General features: G+C 48.2%; 2 protein-coding genes across 2 annotated transcripts in view; one reads left to right on the top strand and one right to left on the bottom strand.

Moving 5' to 3' along the window:
* Positions 1 to 14,402, top strand: part of LOC135817224 (tectonic-2-like) — a 25,040-nt gene extending 10,638 nt beyond the window's left edge. The window contains exons 3-11 of the mRNA XM_065330352.1: positions 3,493 to 3,545; positions 4,078 to 4,239; positions 5,126 to 5,338; positions 5,748 to 6,149; positions 6,717 to 6,802; positions 7,589 to 8,928; positions 11,224 to 11,463; positions 11,955 to 12,098; positions 12,535 to 14,402. Of these exons, the coding sequence (XP_065186424.1) occupies positions 3,493 to 3,545; positions 4,078 to 4,239; positions 5,126 to 5,338; positions 5,748 to 6,149; positions 6,717 to 6,802; positions 7,589 to 8,928; positions 11,224 to 11,463; positions 11,955 to 12,098; positions 12,535 to 12,760 (2,866 nt within the window). The 3' untranslated portion in view covers positions 12,761 to 14,402. The remainder of the gene's footprint in view (positions 1 to 3,492; positions 3,546 to 4,077; positions 4,240 to 5,125; positions 5,339 to 5,747; positions 6,150 to 6,716; positions 6,803 to 7,588; positions 8,929 to 11,223; positions 11,464 to 11,954; positions 12,099 to 12,534) is intronic.
* Positions 13,992 to 20,516, bottom strand: LOC135817225 (hypoxanthine-guanine phosphoribosyltransferase-like). The gene is made up of 10 exons (XM_065330353.1): positions 20,286 to 20,516; positions 18,745 to 18,851; positions 18,144 to 18,298; positions 17,697 to 17,812; positions 17,053 to 17,070; positions 16,290 to 16,372; positions 16,024 to 16,070; positions 15,757 to 15,803; positions 15,286 to 15,315; positions 13,992 to 14,842 (listed from the first exon to the last, which is right to left on the bottom strand). Exons 1-10 carry the CDS (start codon positions 20,337 to 20,339, stop codon positions 14,789 to 14,791), a joined length of 711 nt encoding a protein of 236 aa, XP_065186425.1. The 5' UTR covers positions 20,340 to 20,516; the 3' UTR covers positions 13,992 to 14,788.

The raw sequence follows: 20,516 nt of genomic DNA, 5'->3' as shown, positions 1-20,516 counted from the left end.
CAAGATTCAAGAAGGTTCATTGTAGCCTAAGGCACTGCTAGTTTCTGCTGCTGGCAATGGTGGGAAGTCCATGGGTGACTTGGAGTGTGAGTCTACAGCCAGTACCCAGTCACATTGAGTTAGCTGACGGCACATTGAATGATGATTGTGTTCCCTGTAGACATGGCACTTTCGTAGGGTGAGGAGAATAGGGTCCTGCATGGTACATGGTAGCAACGACTTACTGGCTACGTGTGCTATGCTGGTGCTTCGTGTTCTCATGTTCACGGTTGTATGCACCATTGTTGTGTACCAACTCTACCGAGCGCATAGTACAGCTGTAGCCGTAGCTTGTATGGTTGGAAAGAACTACATGGGCAGTATGTACAGCATAATATCTACATGACAGGAATCCCAAGCACTCCACCAGTGCAGGTTCTTCTCCAACGCTATCATGCTGTAGATCTCCGATTGCTGCTACAAGCATGAATGGTTCTGGGTGGTCGAACACGGCGGCTTGTTTCAGACTCAGAGGGTGACAGGGATGGGCAGGGTAATTGCATCGACAGGGATGGGCAGGGTAATTGCATTGAAATTGTTATCTGAGTCGGTATGATCTTTCAGAGACACCCTGTCTGATCCTGATCACAAGAAGAGCAGAGTAAACTGATTCCACTGATGCATGTTGTACTTGAAGTGTGGCTGGCAGCCATGATGGCACTGAGCAATGGTACTATGGGGCTGACACTGACGTTCTGCAGAACATGATCTGCACTGCTCAAATGAATCCTTATCACGGAGAATGATCTTCAGATAATATTGGCATGCATACTGTGAAAGAAAGCATGGGTCGGCATTGGGAGTTGCGGCGCAACAGCTTAGTGAAAAGAGGCATTGCAGATGCTACACATGCAAGGAACTTAGGCTACTTGACGGTACAAAAAATAAGTGGACTGCAATGGTGGAAGATAAGTACTCTTTTGGTTGTATCCACAGGCAGTATCTAGATTACCTCGTGAAGTAGCCAATGCATCAATAGCATAGCAGTACATGTACACGTGATCTGAACATGGCTGTGAACAGTTCTAATTACTGGTGTGAGAACTCTTATCTAGAATTTGTACCTTATCGGAGTTATCTGAGTTATCCGGATGACGGGCCGTGTCAAACCATGCATACTTTCCAGACGCAGCATGTCAATAGCGCTGTGTGTACAATGAATGGTGCACATGCTGTGCTGCTGTTGGTTCATGATTGCCGGACTCACAGTTGTGTTGTGAACGTATTTTGAAAGCAGCCACTGCTACAGTACCATGTTTATTAATTAATTGGAGAGTCGTAATTTCATAACTTCACAGTATGTCCTGTGTACAGTGTTCTGCAGTTCCAGTTGATGGTGGCATGCAGAGTGTAGTGTAGTCTGCACTACTGTCAACTGTCAGAAGCAGCAGGTTGAACACCAGCAGGCTGTCACAACAACAACCTGACACGATGTCTGTTAACGTTTTGCTGCTAGCAGTTCACTGTTACTTCCTTGCTTACGCTAGTCAGTTAGTGCGTACACACTGCTTGTCTGTTGGTGATGTGCTTGTTGACGGTGGTGATGTGTTTGTGTGCACGCTTCTCTGCGTGATAAATAGTGGTGATGTGGAAGCCAAAAACATGTACTACGTAGTACGGTAAATGAACAAGGGAACCTGGCTTTACAATAGGCATAGTATGAATGAGTTGGAAACATACCTTGACCGGGGAGAGTGTATTCAGTTCGTGTGCCGTCTTTCGGGCAGCGTTCTAGGCAGATGTTCTAGAGGAACCCAAAAGAGAATGTGTGCCGCCAGTGTGGCGATATTTGTTTGTGCATGCTCGGCTTGTCTGGCATCTCTTGCTGCGGCCGTAGCATTCATATGTGTTGCTAGAATCCAACGTTGCAGAATAACGGTTATGTTGATGTTTTCTTAGTAAACCAACATAGTACAGATGCCAGAAACGCCTATTCTTGCCTCTTTTCCAGAGCTCCGTTCACGAAAACACTGATGCCAACTCCGAGAACATGTATCACCATGCCTGGTCAATTCTCATTGCTCAGTTCTGCATCAATCTGTGCTGCACAGCCCATTCCAGTAGACCAGACTTACCAGGTTACCACCCTAGTCGAATACCTCTGTGTATATCTACTATTATCTAGGGCCGTGGCATAGGTGTCCCGGAGCGGCAAAGTCCCAAGATCCATACTGGCCAAGTAGTAGTAGGCAAGTACTCCTGGATGTGGCATGCAGGTCACCAATTGCCAATGTTTGCCACGTGAAGCACAAGGCTGCTGACCGGGGAGTCGGCGTGTTGTAATTGGTTGGAAAGAGTCAAAATACCCTTTTTGCCTAGTCATCATCTACCTTCATCAGCTTAGTGTGAGGATAGATTGGAACTCTATCCACCAGGGCTGTTCTACTTCATGAAGTGCAGTGGATGCGTGTATGGCTTGGTGCATTTCTGATGACCGCATGCTTGTTGCCGGCTTGGAAAGATGGAAGACGACGGCATAGCAGCATGTCACCCGGATTGGTAGTGAGCCCGTGCTGAACATGATACCATGCACGTGAAGCAGCTCGAGGAGCACGGGATAAACAAGAGAGGACATTGAACTCATCACTTTGCTGGAGAATATGGAGTGTGTGTGACAGGCAGCGTGGACAGGTTCCCACTCTCAGCACAGCTAATTGACAAGTGCAGTCAGATTTACGACAACCAACTCGTGTCTACTGTCTGCTCGCACTCATCATGGCAGCTCGGCTTGTTTTGTTTACACCCTTATTAGGCAACGGAGCAGCGTGAGCAGCGTGCTATGACGCAAAGCTCAGCTGCGTGACTACAACACTACAATCTGCTTTGTCTCTGAGCTTTGGGAACACAAACGTGTACACCTTACGCATGTCTCAGCTCTGTCACTCCAATGTCGTTAACGGGCTGGATTGGACTCATCAAACCTTACCATGATGGAACACTGGCCCTGGGAATCATTACCACAAGGAATGGCAAACCAAGGTCACCACCGTCTTCGGCAGACACCGCCAAAACCACTCAGCTGCCAAAAGTACAATCGCCTGACCAACACCATCGGCATTCCAAGACGCGCCGCAACGGCTATCTACCGTAGTGCTAAGAGTAGTATTTACTTCAGCACATTGGTGAAATATCTTTACCATATACACCGTGTCACCCAGTCAACTCACACGCCAGCATTCTATGGTTCTGACAAGCGCACAAGCTGTAAAATTGCTTGTAGGTAGTTCCACAACAAATGAAATGTCATTCAATGTTGATCAGATGTTCCTTTAACAATAACCGATTTGGCCAGTGACCGCGTGCTGTCAGACTCGAATCGTATGAAGTAAATAGAACAAACGGAACATGACGCGGCTCTCTGTATTCCTTCACGTCTTGTAGCTGCATAGTGCATGTACACAGAGTTGCGAACTCACCCTGTGTGTTTCTCTGCTCTGTGCCTTTTTCTCACAGTGAGCCAGTGCGTGATACACCAGTGTCTGTTGCGTGTGCTACGAATCTAGCCGGTAAGGATACTTGTCACGGCGCCGCTTCTGTTTGCCATTCTGTGCTGTGCCAAACTCCTATCATGCAGTAGGTGGCTGCTAGATTTCTGTCCCCGGCGGTACATCATTCCAGCGGCGAGTGTGTAGGCAAAGAAGGGGTGAGAGCCACCAACATCGACCCTATAGAGGTTGCAAATGTCATGGTGGCGAGCCAGCGAATTCGTTTACGGCTGCTAAGTAAACAACACGAGTCAGAGCTTTCGTTTTCGCTGTGCTGCGACTTTTGCCATTCCATACAATGCATCTCAACTGATGATGCACCGACGTAACCTCTATTGTGCCCTTATCTATATGTGTACACGCCCGTAAGGCTCCATGACCAGGTGTATTGAGTACTCTCTTGAGCCAGCACAACTCGTTGCTCCAAGCGTCTCGATCTGTATTGTGTGTGTGTATGTGTGTGTGTGTGTGTGTGTGTGTGTGTGTGTGTGTGTGTGTGTGCGTGTGTGTGCGTGTGTGTGTGCATGCGGTACATGTTCTCGTGTGTATTCAGATGGCGCCCGGCTGTACGTGGTCTTCAATCAAACATCGGTTGAGGCACGGGTTGGCGCCAGCACAACCACAGTCTACTATGACATCATGGAGGTCGGCGGCGATGCAAACATCACGTGCTCGGCAATGTCACTACACGCTGGCAATCAGTACAGAGGGGAGAGTGAGTACACGCAGCCAGGCTCTTCATCTTTGGTCTTCACTAGCTCACCGCGGGTTACTGCTTACACCACGAAGAGTACACGACTCCTGAGAGTATGCAGCACCACAGAAAACTCCTCCACGCCTCATTTTCAGAATTGTCATATTCTGTATGTTATCCGCTTGATTGCACATAAAATTGCATGGCGCATGGTTGACCCCTCGTCTCGTAGTATGCATAGACATGTAGCTGAGTACATCATGAGAAACGATGGAATTCTGACGTTTGATGCTACCCAATGCCATTAGCACACTCAAGGGAGTTCTGTTACTTCTGCATTTACACAAACCTGCCACCAAGTACGCAATAAGCTGCCCAGTCCTGGGGGGTTGGAAGAAAACCATACATAAAAATATAGAATTGTGTTTGCTCTCCAAGAGCTGACTGAAACAAGGCGTAGGGTGCAAAGGAATCAGTGCTACTTGTAAAGCACTACAGTGTCAGACTACACACTTTTGTTTTAAACCTTTTATTAAAAAACAAAAACACTACCAGTGGATCATGAAGGAAAGGAGTCAGGAGAGAAAAGAAGCAACTGATGCCGGATTGGGGCCACACAAGGTGGCTGCACTGCTGTACTACACATTCTCCAGTGGAACGCTCCTGCTTAGTAGTCACTAGCATTCCAGTACATGTACATGTGCTGTACATACCAGTACAGCTAAGTGTGTGGGCAGATGTATCATTTCAGTGCAGGTACATGTACTGCACTGAGTCCCCGCTGTATGATATGCCTGATCGACTTGATGTACCGGCGTGTGCTTCTCCTTCGCTCTGTTCTCACTATAACTGCAACATCATCCCACCCTGATTTACAACTACAACATCACCTCACCCGGGTCTACAGGTGTGACGGTATTGGTGTCCAGCCGAGAGCCTGCTCTGCACGTATTCCCGCCGAGGTTCGTCTTGCGTCATCCCGCTGCCAGGGTCGGAGGTGTGCTGACTCTGAGCTATCTACCGGTGCTGGAGATGAACGTAACGGCCGTGTGCGCTGTCCTGGATGCGGATATTGCCATGACGCTGCCCAGTGAGGCGGTTTGCAGTGTTCTGGTGGCCGGTAAGCCTCTTGAACTGGATACATATATGTCATGTACAGTACTGGCATGGTGCTATATATCGAGGTTCAGCATCATCAGTTAAAGTTTTATTGTGTATTGGTTGTTGTAATTGCCTTCGCGAATACTGACACGGTGCTGATCTGACATCCAGTACAGTACAGTACATTTGTACGTGTGGCAAGCAGGTACAGATGGAGGAAGTCACATTGTTTCCTAGTCCCAGAATAGAGCGTCGGCAGGCTGACAGCAAGCAAACAATTTTCATTGACATCAAGTCCGACGTTTAATAGTTCCGTATAAAGTCTAAATGCATGTTTCAATGTGAATGGAATGGCAATCCGTTGTTGTACACGTTGCTAAGTGCATTGGCATTATGGGGGCTTTGCTTTGTCTTTCATTACTGTTCAGCTGTTGCGGACGCTGCAAATAGAGACACCACTACACCGGTAACAGCCTTTCCAGTTACTGCACCGTTCTCGCCCACTCAGAGCAGCTTCACTACCAGCACAGCCCCGGCTACCAGTGACGTACCAGTAACACTAAACCTGACGACGGATGCAGGGCTGGGAGTATACATTAACGGCAACAAAACCATCGCCAGCCTGTCGTTCTTGCCCGGTAGCCAGTCCGTGACGTTCACACTGACAGCAGACGCCCAGGAGGCGACCAGCCGGCGTCGGGCAAGCCTGAGTCTGTTCTGCTGTTCGCCTGCGTGTCCGGACTGTGCTGTGAACCGCTTCAATGACACTGTTGTACAGGTCAGTGTCGAGGTGGAGATCTCCGAGAGCTACAACGCCACAAGCCTAACAGGTATGCACCAAGCAATTCACCAAAGGTTTCTCCAACACATCCACCTTGCATTCCTCTCACTGAGCACGCACACACACACAATAGCTGTTTAGACCTCTGAACTCATGATGAGCAAAATCCAAATATTGAGCTGTCTTCGAGTTGCTTAAGGTAGAAGAAACCATCACTTTTCAACACACAAAAACCATGCTGGACTACGATTGCAGGATACATGTACACGGAGCACAAGCGCTGCCGAATAATTGGACAGGAGAACTTCATCTCAACCATGCTGGACGACCTACAAGTACATGTAGTACATGTACGAGTATAATTATACGGACATGAGGAAGAAAAGGATCCGCATGGTTGTAGTTGTAGAGGCTCTTGCACTGCTACATGCTGTTCATGACGTGTATGTAAGTATGGTCTCTAGTAGACTCTCTACATTGCTTTTCACACGCTTCTCAAGAGAGGAGCCATGGCATATCCTTCTGGAGAGCGTTTGTAGACTGAATGCGGTGGCTATTGCCTTAGACTGAATGCGGTGGTGGACTTGGCTATTGTCTTTCTCGATCCTCATTGCAGAACAAATAAACGCACTGCGGGACAGTTCAGGGTGCATATGTGACCTGACAGCGGGGGTGTGTGACTTGCTGTGCTGCTGCGATGCGGTAGGTGTGGTACAAGATGTAATATGACCACTTTAACATTTCTGCTTCACGCGCACGCGCGCATGCACACACACGCCGCATTTACCCCCGAGGCCAACTGGAATTGGTCCGATGTTGTTTAGTATCATTAGTAGGGGTGAAAGTTGGCACTGAGATCCCGAGTTCGAGTACTCTGATATTCTCCGATCGAATATTCGAGTATTCGAGTATTTTTCATCTCCTAACAATTGCACACCAAGGGCTTTAAAATAACATGATACAACCCTGATCGAACCGAGTAGCAGTCATTTTTCTCGGGTATATTGGCTGGTGGATCATTTGGGCTCTCTCCACTCGTGAACAAATGTTCACCACACAGTCTGCACATCACCATCTGCCGACTACTGCTCTGAAACTGCAGACTTCTGCAGTAAATGCATGTACCAAGTATGAACGAGTACTCTGATTTATTCCAAGTACGATTATTTTTGAAAAAAGCGAGCGAGTATTCGAGTACTCGGTATAATTGTTTCACCCCTAATCATTAGTGTTGTGTGCAAATGACACCCCTGCTACTTTTTCTCTGTCAGAGTGAGGTTCCGCACAGTAGAAAACCCCTTTAATACGCATTTCTCTTCCTCATGTCAATTTTAGTCAAGTGGAGAACACTATGACACATTTGTAAGTTCGTACTGTAGATGAACATTGAAAGTTGGAAGTACATGTAAGTTGATTTCAACTCCAGTTGCGGTCACGTGTTCTACATCGAATTCAGTGAATTCCGCCTGCTGTATGTTCTCGTTACAGGACTGTAGTGCCGAAGATCAACAGCTCGTATCCACCTGTGCGCCGAGTGCAGCCACCGAGCAACAGACTCTCAGCCAGAGCTGCTCGGCCGTGGGCAGTGCGGCGTGGTCGGACTGGGATCACGTTCTGTGCGTGCAGACCGACAACAACCCAGACAACGGCGTCACGTTCAGCAGTGTTAGCACGGCGGACACGAGCGCAGAGTTCCGCAGATCACGCACGGGGCGTATTTCAGCACAAACCGGCGCACACGCGTCGAGTATTGTAACAGAATCCTCGCTGAATACCGGCTACTATCATGGCCAGGTGCTGCTGACGGGTGCTAGCCCACTCACGGCTGCGCCCACGGTGTTTGCACTGCCATCCTCTAGTGGTAGTAATGCCGGTTGCTTTGAACACTCGCCAGTTCAGTATCTCGTTGACACACGCTCACACTGCACTAGACTGGTGTCGGAAGCACAGTGTGGACCGGCATCACCGCTGGACGTACGGCGACTCTTCATGTACAGCACAACGGCATCGTCCTCGTCGCCGCAGCCTGCAGGAAGTCAAGCGTGTCGCAGCTACCCGGGCCTGCTGAAAACGCCGCTGGATCGCACGACACTGGCACCAGTGTGTGACGTCAGTGTGACAACGTGTGTGAACGATAGGATATCACGACCGGCGCAGCGCCTCAATGACATTGCCTTGGCCACCCTTGCAGACCTAGGGCAGCCATCAGTGGAGAACGTCAGCATGGCCGCCGAATGCACTGCTACCCAGCAGGGCTTAGATCCGGTGTACAATGCAACTAGCAACACATGTGATAACGTGCTGCTCGGCATTACCTACACTCTGCAATGGCGTGCTCGACAAGTTGAGTCTGTGTCGATGGCAGCCACCCTGGGCAGTGTGGCAGTAGGCAGTTACGTACAGCAAACGTTCGCTGTCCAATTTCGTTCAGTGCCAGTGGCCGGTGAAGTGTGTACACCGGACGCAGGTGTTGAGTCTCTCTCGGGTAATCCCGGCTACCAGAGAGGCATGTCACTACGCCTGGGTCAGTTTGACTCCACTGGCACAGTCCTATCTGACGTCAGCCTGACAGGGCTGCTCACATGGAACAGTGCCAGAGCAGCACAGTCACTCTGCTCGCAGTCGTCTCAGCAGCCTGTTCTCTTCGGAATGGACCAAACGTCCGGCTGCCTACTGCATGTCTCTGCAGCCGACATACAGCAGCGCTGCAAGAGCTTGCGAGAACAAGTGTTGTCGCTGCAGCGGTCACTGGTTAGCGCAACCTACGCTGCCAAGACCGGGAATGCACCGTTCACGTACAGCGCCAGTAACTGGGCAGACATCATACCGTAAGTATACGCATGCATCCACTGGGCGTCCGCACATTCAGTGTGGGCAAGACATTCATTGGTCATTGTTGTGAACCCTCTGGTTCTCTAAAGTATCAGGAACGAACGACCCCACACGGCACGAGGACAACTATTTATTCTCAACAATATCTTTCACTTCCATCGACTAATAACAATGAACAATGAATGGAACAACTGAATGAACTGAAACTAACTGAATAACTAACACTAAAACTACCAGGTAGTTATAGCGTGAAAATGACAGCGTATATGAGAAAAGCATACACATACAACATACAACTACAGCGCACTCAGCAAACCGTACATAGCGCCTGTAGCGTATGCCACGTCGTAAACATCAGCGGTACGGCGGAGTCGGGATACAGCTGCATTGAAGCGAACACAATGTCACAAGCGAGAAGGCCTTTCACTCTCGAGAACTTGTCGTTTCACAACATTCTCCCCACCAAAGGGCTTCTCACCGCCGTACAACAACTCACAAGTCAAACGATTTGTGGCTTACTACGCTTCATCTGCTGCTGCGGTGGTGGCCATGGCAGAATATCACTAATGCCCACCAATTCAGAAAACTCGACATCGCGAAGCTTGCCGCTGTGGACTGTCGCACACAACACTGTCACTGATCCACTTCGACATGGGGCAGACGCTGGACCAGACAACACACCACCGATAATGTCATAAAGCTCGACGATGTGGGCTGTCACACACGACATGGTCACCGGTACACTGCTTCGACCCGGGGCGGGCGCGGAATCCGAGGACACACATCGGATCTCTGTGTTCCACACAGTCTCGCCGCTTACATCTTCCGTGCTAACCAGTAGTATCGCCCTTCTCATTTTCTCGGCTTCTACGCCTTGCGTTTCTAAGTCTTGCGCCTCTAACTCTTGCGCCTCTAACTCTTGCGCCTCCAACTCTTGCGCCTCCAACTCTTGCGCCTCCAACTCTTGCGCCTCCAACTCTTGCGCCTCCAACTCTTGCGCCTCCAACTCTTGCGCCTCCAACTCTTGCGCCTCCAACTCTTTCGGCCGAGACTCCAGCTGCTTCTGAGCGTCTCCGACCGATGTCGCCATGCACTGTACCGATCCAGTGGGCCTCGGATCTGATCCTCCCACTGGCTTCGAATACTCTTCTGACCGCTGCTTGTCTGTAAGCAAAGTCTTACACGCCTTGTCCGGCGTCCTTCTGGGCGAGGCAAGCAAATCTCGCTTTGCTTCCTCATAATATGTACTGACGGCGATGCGCTCGGCCATCTTCTTGAGCTTTTCGTTAAACTCTGCGCGGAGCGCACACTCTTGCCGTCTAGCACTGCGCTCTTCAAACTCCTCGCTCTGTCGGAGCCTCTTCTCCACGTATTCTCTCAACCTATCGCCTTCAAATCCATACCGAATTCCGTTGGCGATAAAGCTGGCTTCGATGATCCATAGTTCCTGTGCCATGCTCGCTTCGTATCCTGGCGTGGTCGCCAAATGTTGTGAACCCTCTGGTTCTCTAAAGTATCAGGAACGAACGACCCCACACGGCACGAGGACAACTATTTATTCTCAACAATATCTTTCACTTCCATCGACTAATAACAATGAACAATGAATGGAACAACTGAATGAACTGAAACTAACTGAATAACTAACACTAAAACTACCAGGTAGTTATAGCGTGAAAATGACAGCGTATATGAGAAAAGCATACACATACAACATACAACTACAGCGCACTCAGCAAACCGTACATAGCGCCTGTAGCGTATGCCACGTCGTAAACATCAGCGGTACGGCGGAGTCGGGATACAGCTGCATTGAAGCGAACACAATGTCACAAGCGAGAAGGCCTTTCACTCTCGAGAACTTGTCGTTTCACAACAGTCATTGTGAACATGCAGTGCGGGCAAGACATCCACTGGGCATTGTGAACATTCAGATCTAGCAGCTGAGTTCACGTACTGAGAATAAGAACAGGACATGCAAAGAAGGAATGCAAATCAAACACTTGATAGTATAACTTCGCATAAGGCCAGATTGAGTTATTACAAGCATAGTCTAGCGCAGTGCAGTACAGTGAGCTAAATTGAATCACCACATGAGTTTGAATAACATGGTGACATTTTCTCCGATGGTCCCAGTTTGGTCACACCGTCGAGCTAGATTGCGGTAGGGGCGTTGTGTAGCGCCATATTCTCATCCTGTCCACCATCCACCCTGTGTACTCGTAGCTGCATCCTTGTGCAGGAGATTGAGTAGCTGTGTGTGTGTGTGTGTGTTTGCATGGCCGGTGCAGTACATCACTGGACTTAAATGCATCCTCAGAGGCAGCAGCAGCAGACCTGAGCCCTACCACAGCAGCACCAACACCAGCCAGCAGTAACGCTACCAACGTAACCAGCAGTGGCAACATCACTCAGCTGAATGGCGTGTGCAGGCAGGTTCCAAGCAGACTGGTCACGACTGTTCTGTACGCATCCGTCGGACGCGACACCAACTTACAACCAAGATACCAGATTGTGGCAGTCAGCACAGAGTAAGCTATTTCAGCACACTGTACTGGATTGCACTGGATTGTTGGGATCATCCAGGGCATCCACAGCCACTGTAATGCATTGTGCATCAGTTACTGCATTGCAGTGGCTGGTTTGTTAGGATTATCTAGGGGACGTACCTCTCCCCGTCATGCACATACTCCGGGGCTATACGTAACAAGATCATGTGTCCTTCATACATAGCATGCCACTGCATTGTGTGTTGTAGTGCAGCATTGGGGCAAGCAACAGCACTATGGTTGTGGACTGGTGTACACACCGGTAGCAAACTACACGTAGAGAGTCAAAAGCAGTGTGCATGCGTGTGTGTGTGTGTGTGTGTGTGTGTGTGTGTGTGTGTGTGTGTGTGTGTGTGTGTGTGTGTGTGCGCTGTGGTTCCTAACCATGGTTTTGGCTGACAAACTGTCAATGTCTTCATCTCTCTTCTCGGTGGTTTGCATGCGTCTGCTGCTGCTGCTGCTGTTGTTCACAGCATCACGGCTGAAGACTGGCTGTATCCGTGCCCAACTGGAATGTGCAGCGACAGTTCAGACGATAACCTGACCCATCTATTCGAGATCGGCAGCCGCGTGCAGTTCATTCAGATTCCCAGCAATCCCACTACGCTGAAGAAAAGGTGAGCGGAACAGCCACTCTCACTCTCGCGTGGTATTACATCAGCATGCTAGTGACTCTTGAATACTATATCTCAGTAGCCAGTCCACGGGTATTTTGTGCTTGGGTACACACTAACCAGTTCCATGAGCTGTGTCAACGTAGAGCTAGTACATGTATGACCAATTAGCACTCACAACACATCCCAGAATTGGCCATTAAGCCACGGCAGCAGCAGCAACAGCAGCTTGTAACGCAAGTTGGCAACGGCGTCAAAGAACACAGAGCAACCCTTTCTTCTTCTTGAAGCTTTACACAGCGCACACCTCTTTCTTGAATTCAATTTGTACAGTGGGATGTCCCCGCTTGTTTTTAGGCTGGGAGTCATGAGAACTGGTGGCGTAATATACAGTTATTGTGTGATCTGTTCCTGGTGTTCTCCTGCTCAATCCCTACAGTGACATTAGCTTCACGCAGCAGGACCCGTGCCGGTACGACACCTGCACCGAGCACGTCTTCTACCCGCTGACGGATTTCTTCTGGAGCTCGCTGGCCGGCCAGGACAAGTGGTTCACGGCTGCCACCACACTGCTGGCCGTGTGCGGAGGCACGGCGGTGCTGATCCTGAACGCAAAGTGGCGTCCGCCAACACTGGCTGTCACCGGCGGCGGCATACGTAGATAGTGGACCAGAGCGAATGTACACCCGTACACTGTGAAGGAGACTGTGACGGGTCAACAGAATGCTATAGGCTGCATGGAGAGAGCCACACAATGCAATGAGTAATCCCAAATGACCTGTAACAGGCACACACACTCATAGATAGTGGACGGGAGCGATTGTACACACGTACACGGTGAAGGTGCCTGCGACTGTGACTGGTCAACATGATATGCTATAGGCGGCATGGAGAGTGCCACACAATGCAATCCAATGAGTCCTAATGACCTGTAACAGATAGTCAACAGCATATCAACATCGCCGGCTTCCAAGTTGAGTGGGTGCTATGGATGCTATAAATGCTGCGGATGCTGTGTCGACCATGTGCACCCCTACACCGCAGGCACACAGCTCTGACATCGCGGTGACAAAACATTGCAAGACAGCGAGCTAGAGTCACATGCCCAACAAAAGCTCCGGGAGCTTACAGCTTGCTCCTGTACCATACAGCCAATACCTATGCTATGGTTGGAGAAGGCTGGTACAGTGGACTGGTGGCACTTAGCAAGTCCAATACGGTGATGATGCTTCTGATCCGCTGTAGCTGGAACACAGTAGCTATGCTTGCAGAATCTGCGGTACACTGAATGTGCCATGGATCCACTCATCTTGCTACTGGGTCTGCACGCCCCACACACAGGCACACACTATAATGTGGTGGTGCGCTGCTATGACGAGCAGATGTGTGCGCGTGTGGTCTCAGTGGTATGAAGACAGCGCGAAAAGCCAGCTAGCCCTGATCACCAAGCGCAAGGTTGGCTGTCTAGCAAGTCAGCCTGCCTGCCTGGCTGCAGCAGGTACATGTATACCTGCAGTACTATCAGTGTTGATTAGAACTACACAACTGGATGTACTAGTAGATGATAAAGTTGAACACATGTGCACAGGATGCATGCCGCCATTCTATTTGTGACAAAGCAGCAAAGACAACAACACACATGGTGTTGGGCTTCAGTTCAACATACTTTTTATAATCACCTCACAACAAACGCTATGCAGAAGAAAAGAGGAGGCAATGATTCAAACAGATCTTTACATGCACCTTTGGCTACACATCTTCCCAGCAGGCTGCCAGTTACTTTTATTTTTTTTATAGCCGCATCTAATATTTCTCCCTATAGCGATGGCCTATAGCCACAGCATCCCTGCCTTTTTCTACCTCCCCTGCTGTCCATCAAACAATGTGCTCAAGAGATTGGGCGTGAGAGAAGAGTAACACACGTTAAAGCAAAACCGTAAAGAGAACAGAATCATGAGTGTTAAAACAGTGTATGTACACCGGAATAGGTAAATACGTACATGTACGTCAAAGAAGGCAGACTTGGTTAGGACAACAACTCGTGAGAAACAGGATAAAAGGCAACGGCGAAAACATTACAATGAATGATGAGCTAGGTAAGAGCTGGAAAATTGGAAAATTGAGAAACAGTTCAAAACGACGTGGAACGACCTATTGCAGTCCAGTCACCTAGTACCTCTCAACAGCCAAACACATGCGCGCACACACACCCCTGTACTCTGTGTGGATATAAATAGAAAACTTGTTAAAACATAAAACAAGAACATAAAACACTTAAGACGTTTGTCACCAAGAACAAAGATGGATTGACAACATAAAAGATAAAACACTTAAAGCTACGCATTTGTCACCCAGAACATAGACGGGTCCGTTAGAAGAGCAAAGGCAGACATGAAAAGAACTGTCTGGAAAAGCAATAGAGAGTGCAGCGAGCGAGTCTTTGAAGGCAATAGCTATGAAACGTGATTGCGCCTATTCGTTTTCGTCGGCATATCGACAGGGTATTGCGTAAGACTACTGTCACCAGGCTGTGTTCATGGGTCTCCAGGAAGCTGTGCATGTGACTACACTTACGCTAAGAACTACATCACACTTCTACGCCCTGGTTTTCTCTCTAATGCCGTTGCTAAGCCTCACAGCCAACGATGACATGAACTGCAAACTCACGTGAGATGCGCATTCATGCCCAGCTACTAGTTAGGCACAGCGTAGGTAGTCTTGCCCAACTCGTTGATGACGCAGATATGCTATACAGAGAGGCAGGGGAAACGCAGGCACAAAAAGCAAACGGAGGGTCAGCTGGGCACATCAGCACTCCCACAGTCACCACGCATGCAAAGCCTACTTCGGAAGTAGAAGGCATGACCACCAGATATGATCACAAACTCACAATGACTGGAGAGAGAGAGAGAGAGAGAGAGAGAGAGAGAGAGAGAGAGAGAGAGAGAGAGAGAGAGAAAGAGAGAGAGACAGACAGAGAGACAGACAGACAGACAGACAGACAGTGTGTGTATGTGTTTGTGTGTGTGCGCACACACACACATACTTGCACGTATGTCGTAAAGCCAGATGTAAAACGCCCAGACACACCACCCGTACGCATCCATACGTCATCTAAGACTGTAGTAATTGTTGGACTGATCCTAGGCATCATTCTCAGTTTGCTACTACATGCACCGGCAATACTTACATGGAGGTCACGGAAATACTCGTTGTAGTCCTGAACAATAGAAAAATTACACAGCAGCAAAGTACGGCAAATTAGCTACTGAAGTACTTGTACATGGAAGAGTCAACAATTAGTTTCTACACCCCATATCATGACATGCCTGTCACAGGTACAACATCCAAGACTCAATCAACACTACTAGTCTAAAGAAGGATCGCCTGTATTAAAACGTAGTTTTGATAATGACCGATTACATCATTATCTCAATCCCCACACCGTCATCACAAGCAACAGATGTCTTCAGGATAGCAAATTCCCTCATACAGCTGCTTCGATCTCTCAGATCATATCAAGCCAGGTAGATATAGTTGAATAGGGAAAATAAGCACTAATTAACCGTTCAAAGTAATGGAATTTGAAGTTTTCCCAATCCTTTCAAAATTTACTGTTCAAATATATTAAAATTGCATCACTGCACGTTATCCAACTTACCAGGGCATAGCCAACCACAAATTTGTCGGGAACCTCAAATCCAATGTCTACAGAAAACAAAACAAGCAACACATCAATGTCAATGTGTGTGCCGAGTCGAGCCAAATAGGATAAGGCGAATAACGGTAAGACTATGGAGCTAGAGCTAGTCTCCTGGAGAGAGAAAGAGAGAGAGAGAGAGAGAGAGAGACGGAAAGAGAGAGAGACCCCCCCCCCCCCCCCACAAACTTGCGTGCACGTACATACACACACACAGCTCCATCTTACAGTCGGGTCTGTAGCCAGTGCTCAAGGGTGTTCTCTTCACCAACAGGCTGCAGACACAAGCAGACAACAGAAGACATTCCACAAGTAATAGTTAGAACAGGATGTGGTGTAATTCAAAAGCTGTCTGGCTCCCTAGAACTATGTTATGCTATCTCTTCTATAGACACAATCGCAGCATCCAGAATATTTGCTTCACATCTATTTCAAAACTAAAATCGTGTGCGTGTCTGCCTCAGCTTCTGTCATTCTCTGAGACTCTCCCTCACCTTGCAACCTTCACGTTCTTGGGCTTGTAGGGTTCCAAGCATGACAGAAGCTTGCGCATCGTTCTACCAGTGTCGACGATGTCCTGTGGGGAACGAAGAGAACGAAGAATTAGTACTTCGAAGTATGATCCAAACAGACACACTAGACACACTGAGTGCGTTCGATTATGCGTGCGAATCGATTCGCGCTATTCACATCACCCCATGTGAATAGGGTGAATGGATTCCGAATCGATTCCAGGGCTCATGACATGAAAATCGAACGACTTGAATGCATGCGAATGGATTCATAAATCGATTCAACTGCATAATCGAACGCAGTCACTGTATAAGAGAGCACTCTATAATTCCTCAGTGAGCCCACACAGGGAACACGGCACACAGCGTACGCTACCCCAGCATTTTCACACGTATCAAGTCTATTGCAACACCTTTCAGCGCACAGAAAGTAGACCCACACATTTTTTGGGGGGGGGGGGGGGAACTCAAATTTGACTGCATGGTTTTAGTTTATCGGCAAGATGGAAATGGAATGTGAAAATGCTTTTGGTGAATCTACGGGGAAAAGCCATCTCTCACTTTAGTTTACCCAGCTATAAAGTACAGATTTTGCTTATGACCCGTGAGGGTATGTTATAATATTAAAGTTTCACTATAAAAAAGGGATTTTTTCACTGTAGCCGTAGGTACAGAAAGCTATGGAGGCACTCAGCAATGAGCAACACTGTACACGGTGCTTGAAGGGAGCAGCACCCATCCTTACCTCAACAATCAGAACGTTCTACACCATGTAGTAGTCAGGAGAGAATACCGGTTGTCGAACAAGACATGCAAACACAGAACAACGAAGAAGATAAGAGGAATGCATTTTAGAATAGTACACAGAAGAAAGCTGCCCTATGGGAGATGTGGATTAGTGCATAATCACACGCCCTCCCCCCCCCTCCACACACACACAGGCAAGATCAGGGAAGCTGCACAAGAACGAGACGGTGCTAGTACGCTATCCTATAAGATACCTTATGACAAGTTAGAACACACGCATGACTCTGTTGACAGTCCTCACGCTCAAACATGATCATGTGGACGGAGGGCTAACAACTAAAGAAAGCATAGCCTTTTCGCCCGCAGTACAACCATGCTCTGGCTGAACTAGCTCATCACAGAGTAAAAGACAGACACGTGGCAATTGAGGCAAGCAAGTACACACCAAGATCCGAGTCCAGAGCCTCTATAGGTTTCTTCCTCGCCCGTCTGCAAATTGACTCGGTAACTTTACTAAGGCGAACGGGTAAACAAGGGGTTCAATTGATCACACATTCACAGTGGACGATTGAGTACACGGTCATTTCAAGATTCTGCGTGGGTGACGAGTTGAAAGCCGCATTGACATGCACACAATCATACCTTGCCAGCCAGCGATGACAAGTCGTCACTGCCAACGATGCGAACATTGCCAGAGCTCTCGGTATTCTCGTAGCTCTTCAGGCGGATGAAGTCCACCGACATCTGGATGGACGATGCTAGGAGAGTGGGATGTTGAACAAGACAAACAACACGGCAATGTGCATACCGGTGCCGGCATTTGCTCCAACATACACTCAAAACGCAAACTAGTCAGATCCATGATATTTCACACAGTTGGGATACTCGCGGTGCTTGATCGTATAGGCGAATGTGCAGACCACTTGCTTTTCGTGCACAGCGACAAAAGTACAAAACCGGCATGGATTGGTCTGCTTAACTCTTGACTGCAACAATCATGATTAGAAAACAGAACAGCGTTGCTTCGTGGAAACATCTAAAAGAAAAGAATTGAACTTGAGAATGGCCCAGCGGCAAACGTGTTCTTACAGTTATGCACGCGGTTGCACTTGGTGATGAATTCGACCAGGTCAGAGAAGAACTGATATCCGCCCTTCAACACGCACAGGCACACCAATGGAGGAGCGTCTTTGCCGTGTGTGGCCACTAGCTCCAGGAAGATGTTGCGCGCCAAACGTTCCGTCCTACACATGCACACACCCATGCACACACCCATGCACACACCCATGCACATACACATGCAAGCATAAGATGACTGCACCAACAGCAGAGGAACACAAACAGAGAAACATCTCAGGTACCACAGCTCAAAGTGAGAGAGAGAGAGAGTGTGTGTGTGTGTGTACATGTGTGTACATGTGTGCAGAATAGAACTGAAGTGCCAAACGGTGCACACTGCACATACATGCATACACACACACACGCATGCACACGCATGCACAGACACACACACAGACACACACACAGACACACACACAGACACACACACACACACAGACACACACACACACACAGACACACACACACATACACGCACACACACGCGCACGCGCACGCACGCACACACACACACACACACACACACACACACACACACACACACAGAGGAAGCCCACTAGTACCCCCTTACCTGTCCATGATTATTCCCTTGGGGATGAGTACGCTGCTGACCTTGTCCTCATAGTGGAGTGGCAGGCAGAACATTTCCAGTGGATATCCATCAAAGTCATCGGGGATCTAGCACAGAAAAACATGTTAAGGTGTAACAACAACACAATGTCAGAACACCATCGGACACAGAAACTCTACAAGAGTGGGCTCATTCGCTGGTTCATAGTATTTCTGGTCTGGCCGTACGTCGTCGTAAACAGCTTGTATCGACACAGAAAAATTCCGAGACACGCAGGAATACCTCCCACAGTGATACAGCGCCGCCGCTATTGCCGGACTTTTGGATTTGGATTGGTTTATTTAATGTCGAATAACAAACAGGCAGTGTTGCCTTATTACATGAGATTGACTAAAGTTACAGGCACACAAATGTAAGGAAAAGGAAAAGATTAAAAGAAAAAAGAAAAATAGAGTAGGATTTAAGACAGCAGAGGAAAGATTGCATAATTATTTGATCAGTGAGCAACGTTAGTCAGTGAATTTTCAGGTGGGGTAAGAGAGCGGTCCGGAATTGACCTGGTTTCTTCAGTGATCGTATAGATGCAGGCAATTTATTCCAGAGAGCGGGACATTGATATGAAGGGCTGTGTGTGGCGGCTGCAGGTATGATCCTTGGGAAAAGAAGCAGGGGAATATGTGCTCCTCGATCGACTTCTATAGTGAAATACAGGTAGGTTGGCTGACTACCAGAGGCAAACAATTGTTGGAATTTTTCTGCGCTGAATTTCTCCAGGCTGTAGCAGGAGTCTCTTTGGCTGTAGGTATTATAGTACTCCCTACTCAAGAGCATCCTGCCGCAAATCGATCCTCATGCATATGTACTGGCACTGGTAACCACCTTGCCCCATCTCAACTGCCAGGTACTAGGTGAAACCGGTTATGAGGTAAATCGTCAAACCGGTGCTCGTGTCCTATCCCAGTATTTTACTCCTCCTTGGTTGGTACTCGTTCAACCTCCCAATATTCAGACTGACACAATCATAGTCCTTATATGGATAAATATGGAGAACGGAATGCCTAATTTGGAGAGAAATCTCCTGCAATAATAATCCCCACATCCATGTACTTTTGTTCATGAGCCATGTCACAGTTGCCATGTGCTAGTTCATAGAGAGCTCGAGCTAGATGATGCACCATAATGCGTACGTACGCACAAACGTGCTAGAACTTCAACAATTTCGATGAGAAATTCGTTACAGTATTACAAAACAACCCTTGCCTGCGTGCACGCACGCAATGAACACCGAGCTACATGTTACTGTAGTTGAGAACAAGGAGCAAAAAATTCCATTTCCCAAGTGCGAGTAGGAGCAAAGCAAAGTAAGACAAGACTCCTCTACGATGAAACGGTCCCACTGCCACGCGCGAGCTCACTTTTTTCCTGTAGATCCCCTCGATAGGCTCTCGCAGCCTTTGGTCAATCCACAAAAAATCAATCAATCTATCCAAGCACATCATAAGAAAGGAAATAAATTCAAACGATATTTTTAGGATACTCACTGCAATGAAATCATTCTTGATCTCCTTCTTGGTTTCTTGTCCTGTTTCGGCCATCTTCAGACGTGTTTGATGAGAAAACAGATCCAACTAGTTACTTGTCCGGGTTAGGACTTTAGGCTGAACTATATGTGAGGCTGTCTGAATCTGAAGACAACAAAATTATTGAAATTCCTCAAATCACTTTTCAGGACCACGACAACTCCGCCTGCACCACTTCTGATCTTGGATCGA

This window comes from Sycon ciliatum, chromosome 5 (genome assembly GCF_964019385.1).
Source record: "Sycon ciliatum chromosome 5, ocSycCili1.1, whole genome shotgun sequence".
Classification (NCBI taxonomy): domain Eukaryota; kingdom Metazoa; phylum Porifera; class Calcarea; order Leucosolenida; family Sycettidae; genus Sycon; species Sycon ciliatum.
The sequence above is the reverse complement of the archived record's forward strand: the minus strand, read 5'-3'. Positions and strand labels throughout refer to the sequence as shown.

Bases quoted from the DNA above. Each gene is read 5' to 3' on its own strand.
- LOC135817225 (XM_065330353.1), bottom strand. From the start codon at position 20,339: ATGGCCGAAACAGGACAAGAAACCAAGAAGGAGATCAAGAATGATTTC. The intron at 15,804-16,023 runs GTAAGATGGAGC...TGTTTTCTGTAG, and splicing joins CACTGGCTACAGACCCGACT to ACATTGGATTTGAGGTTCCC. The intron at 14,843-15,285 runs GTAAGTATTGCC...CTCTCTGTATAG, and splicing joins AGTATTTCCGTGACCTCCAT to CATATCTGCGTCATCAACGA.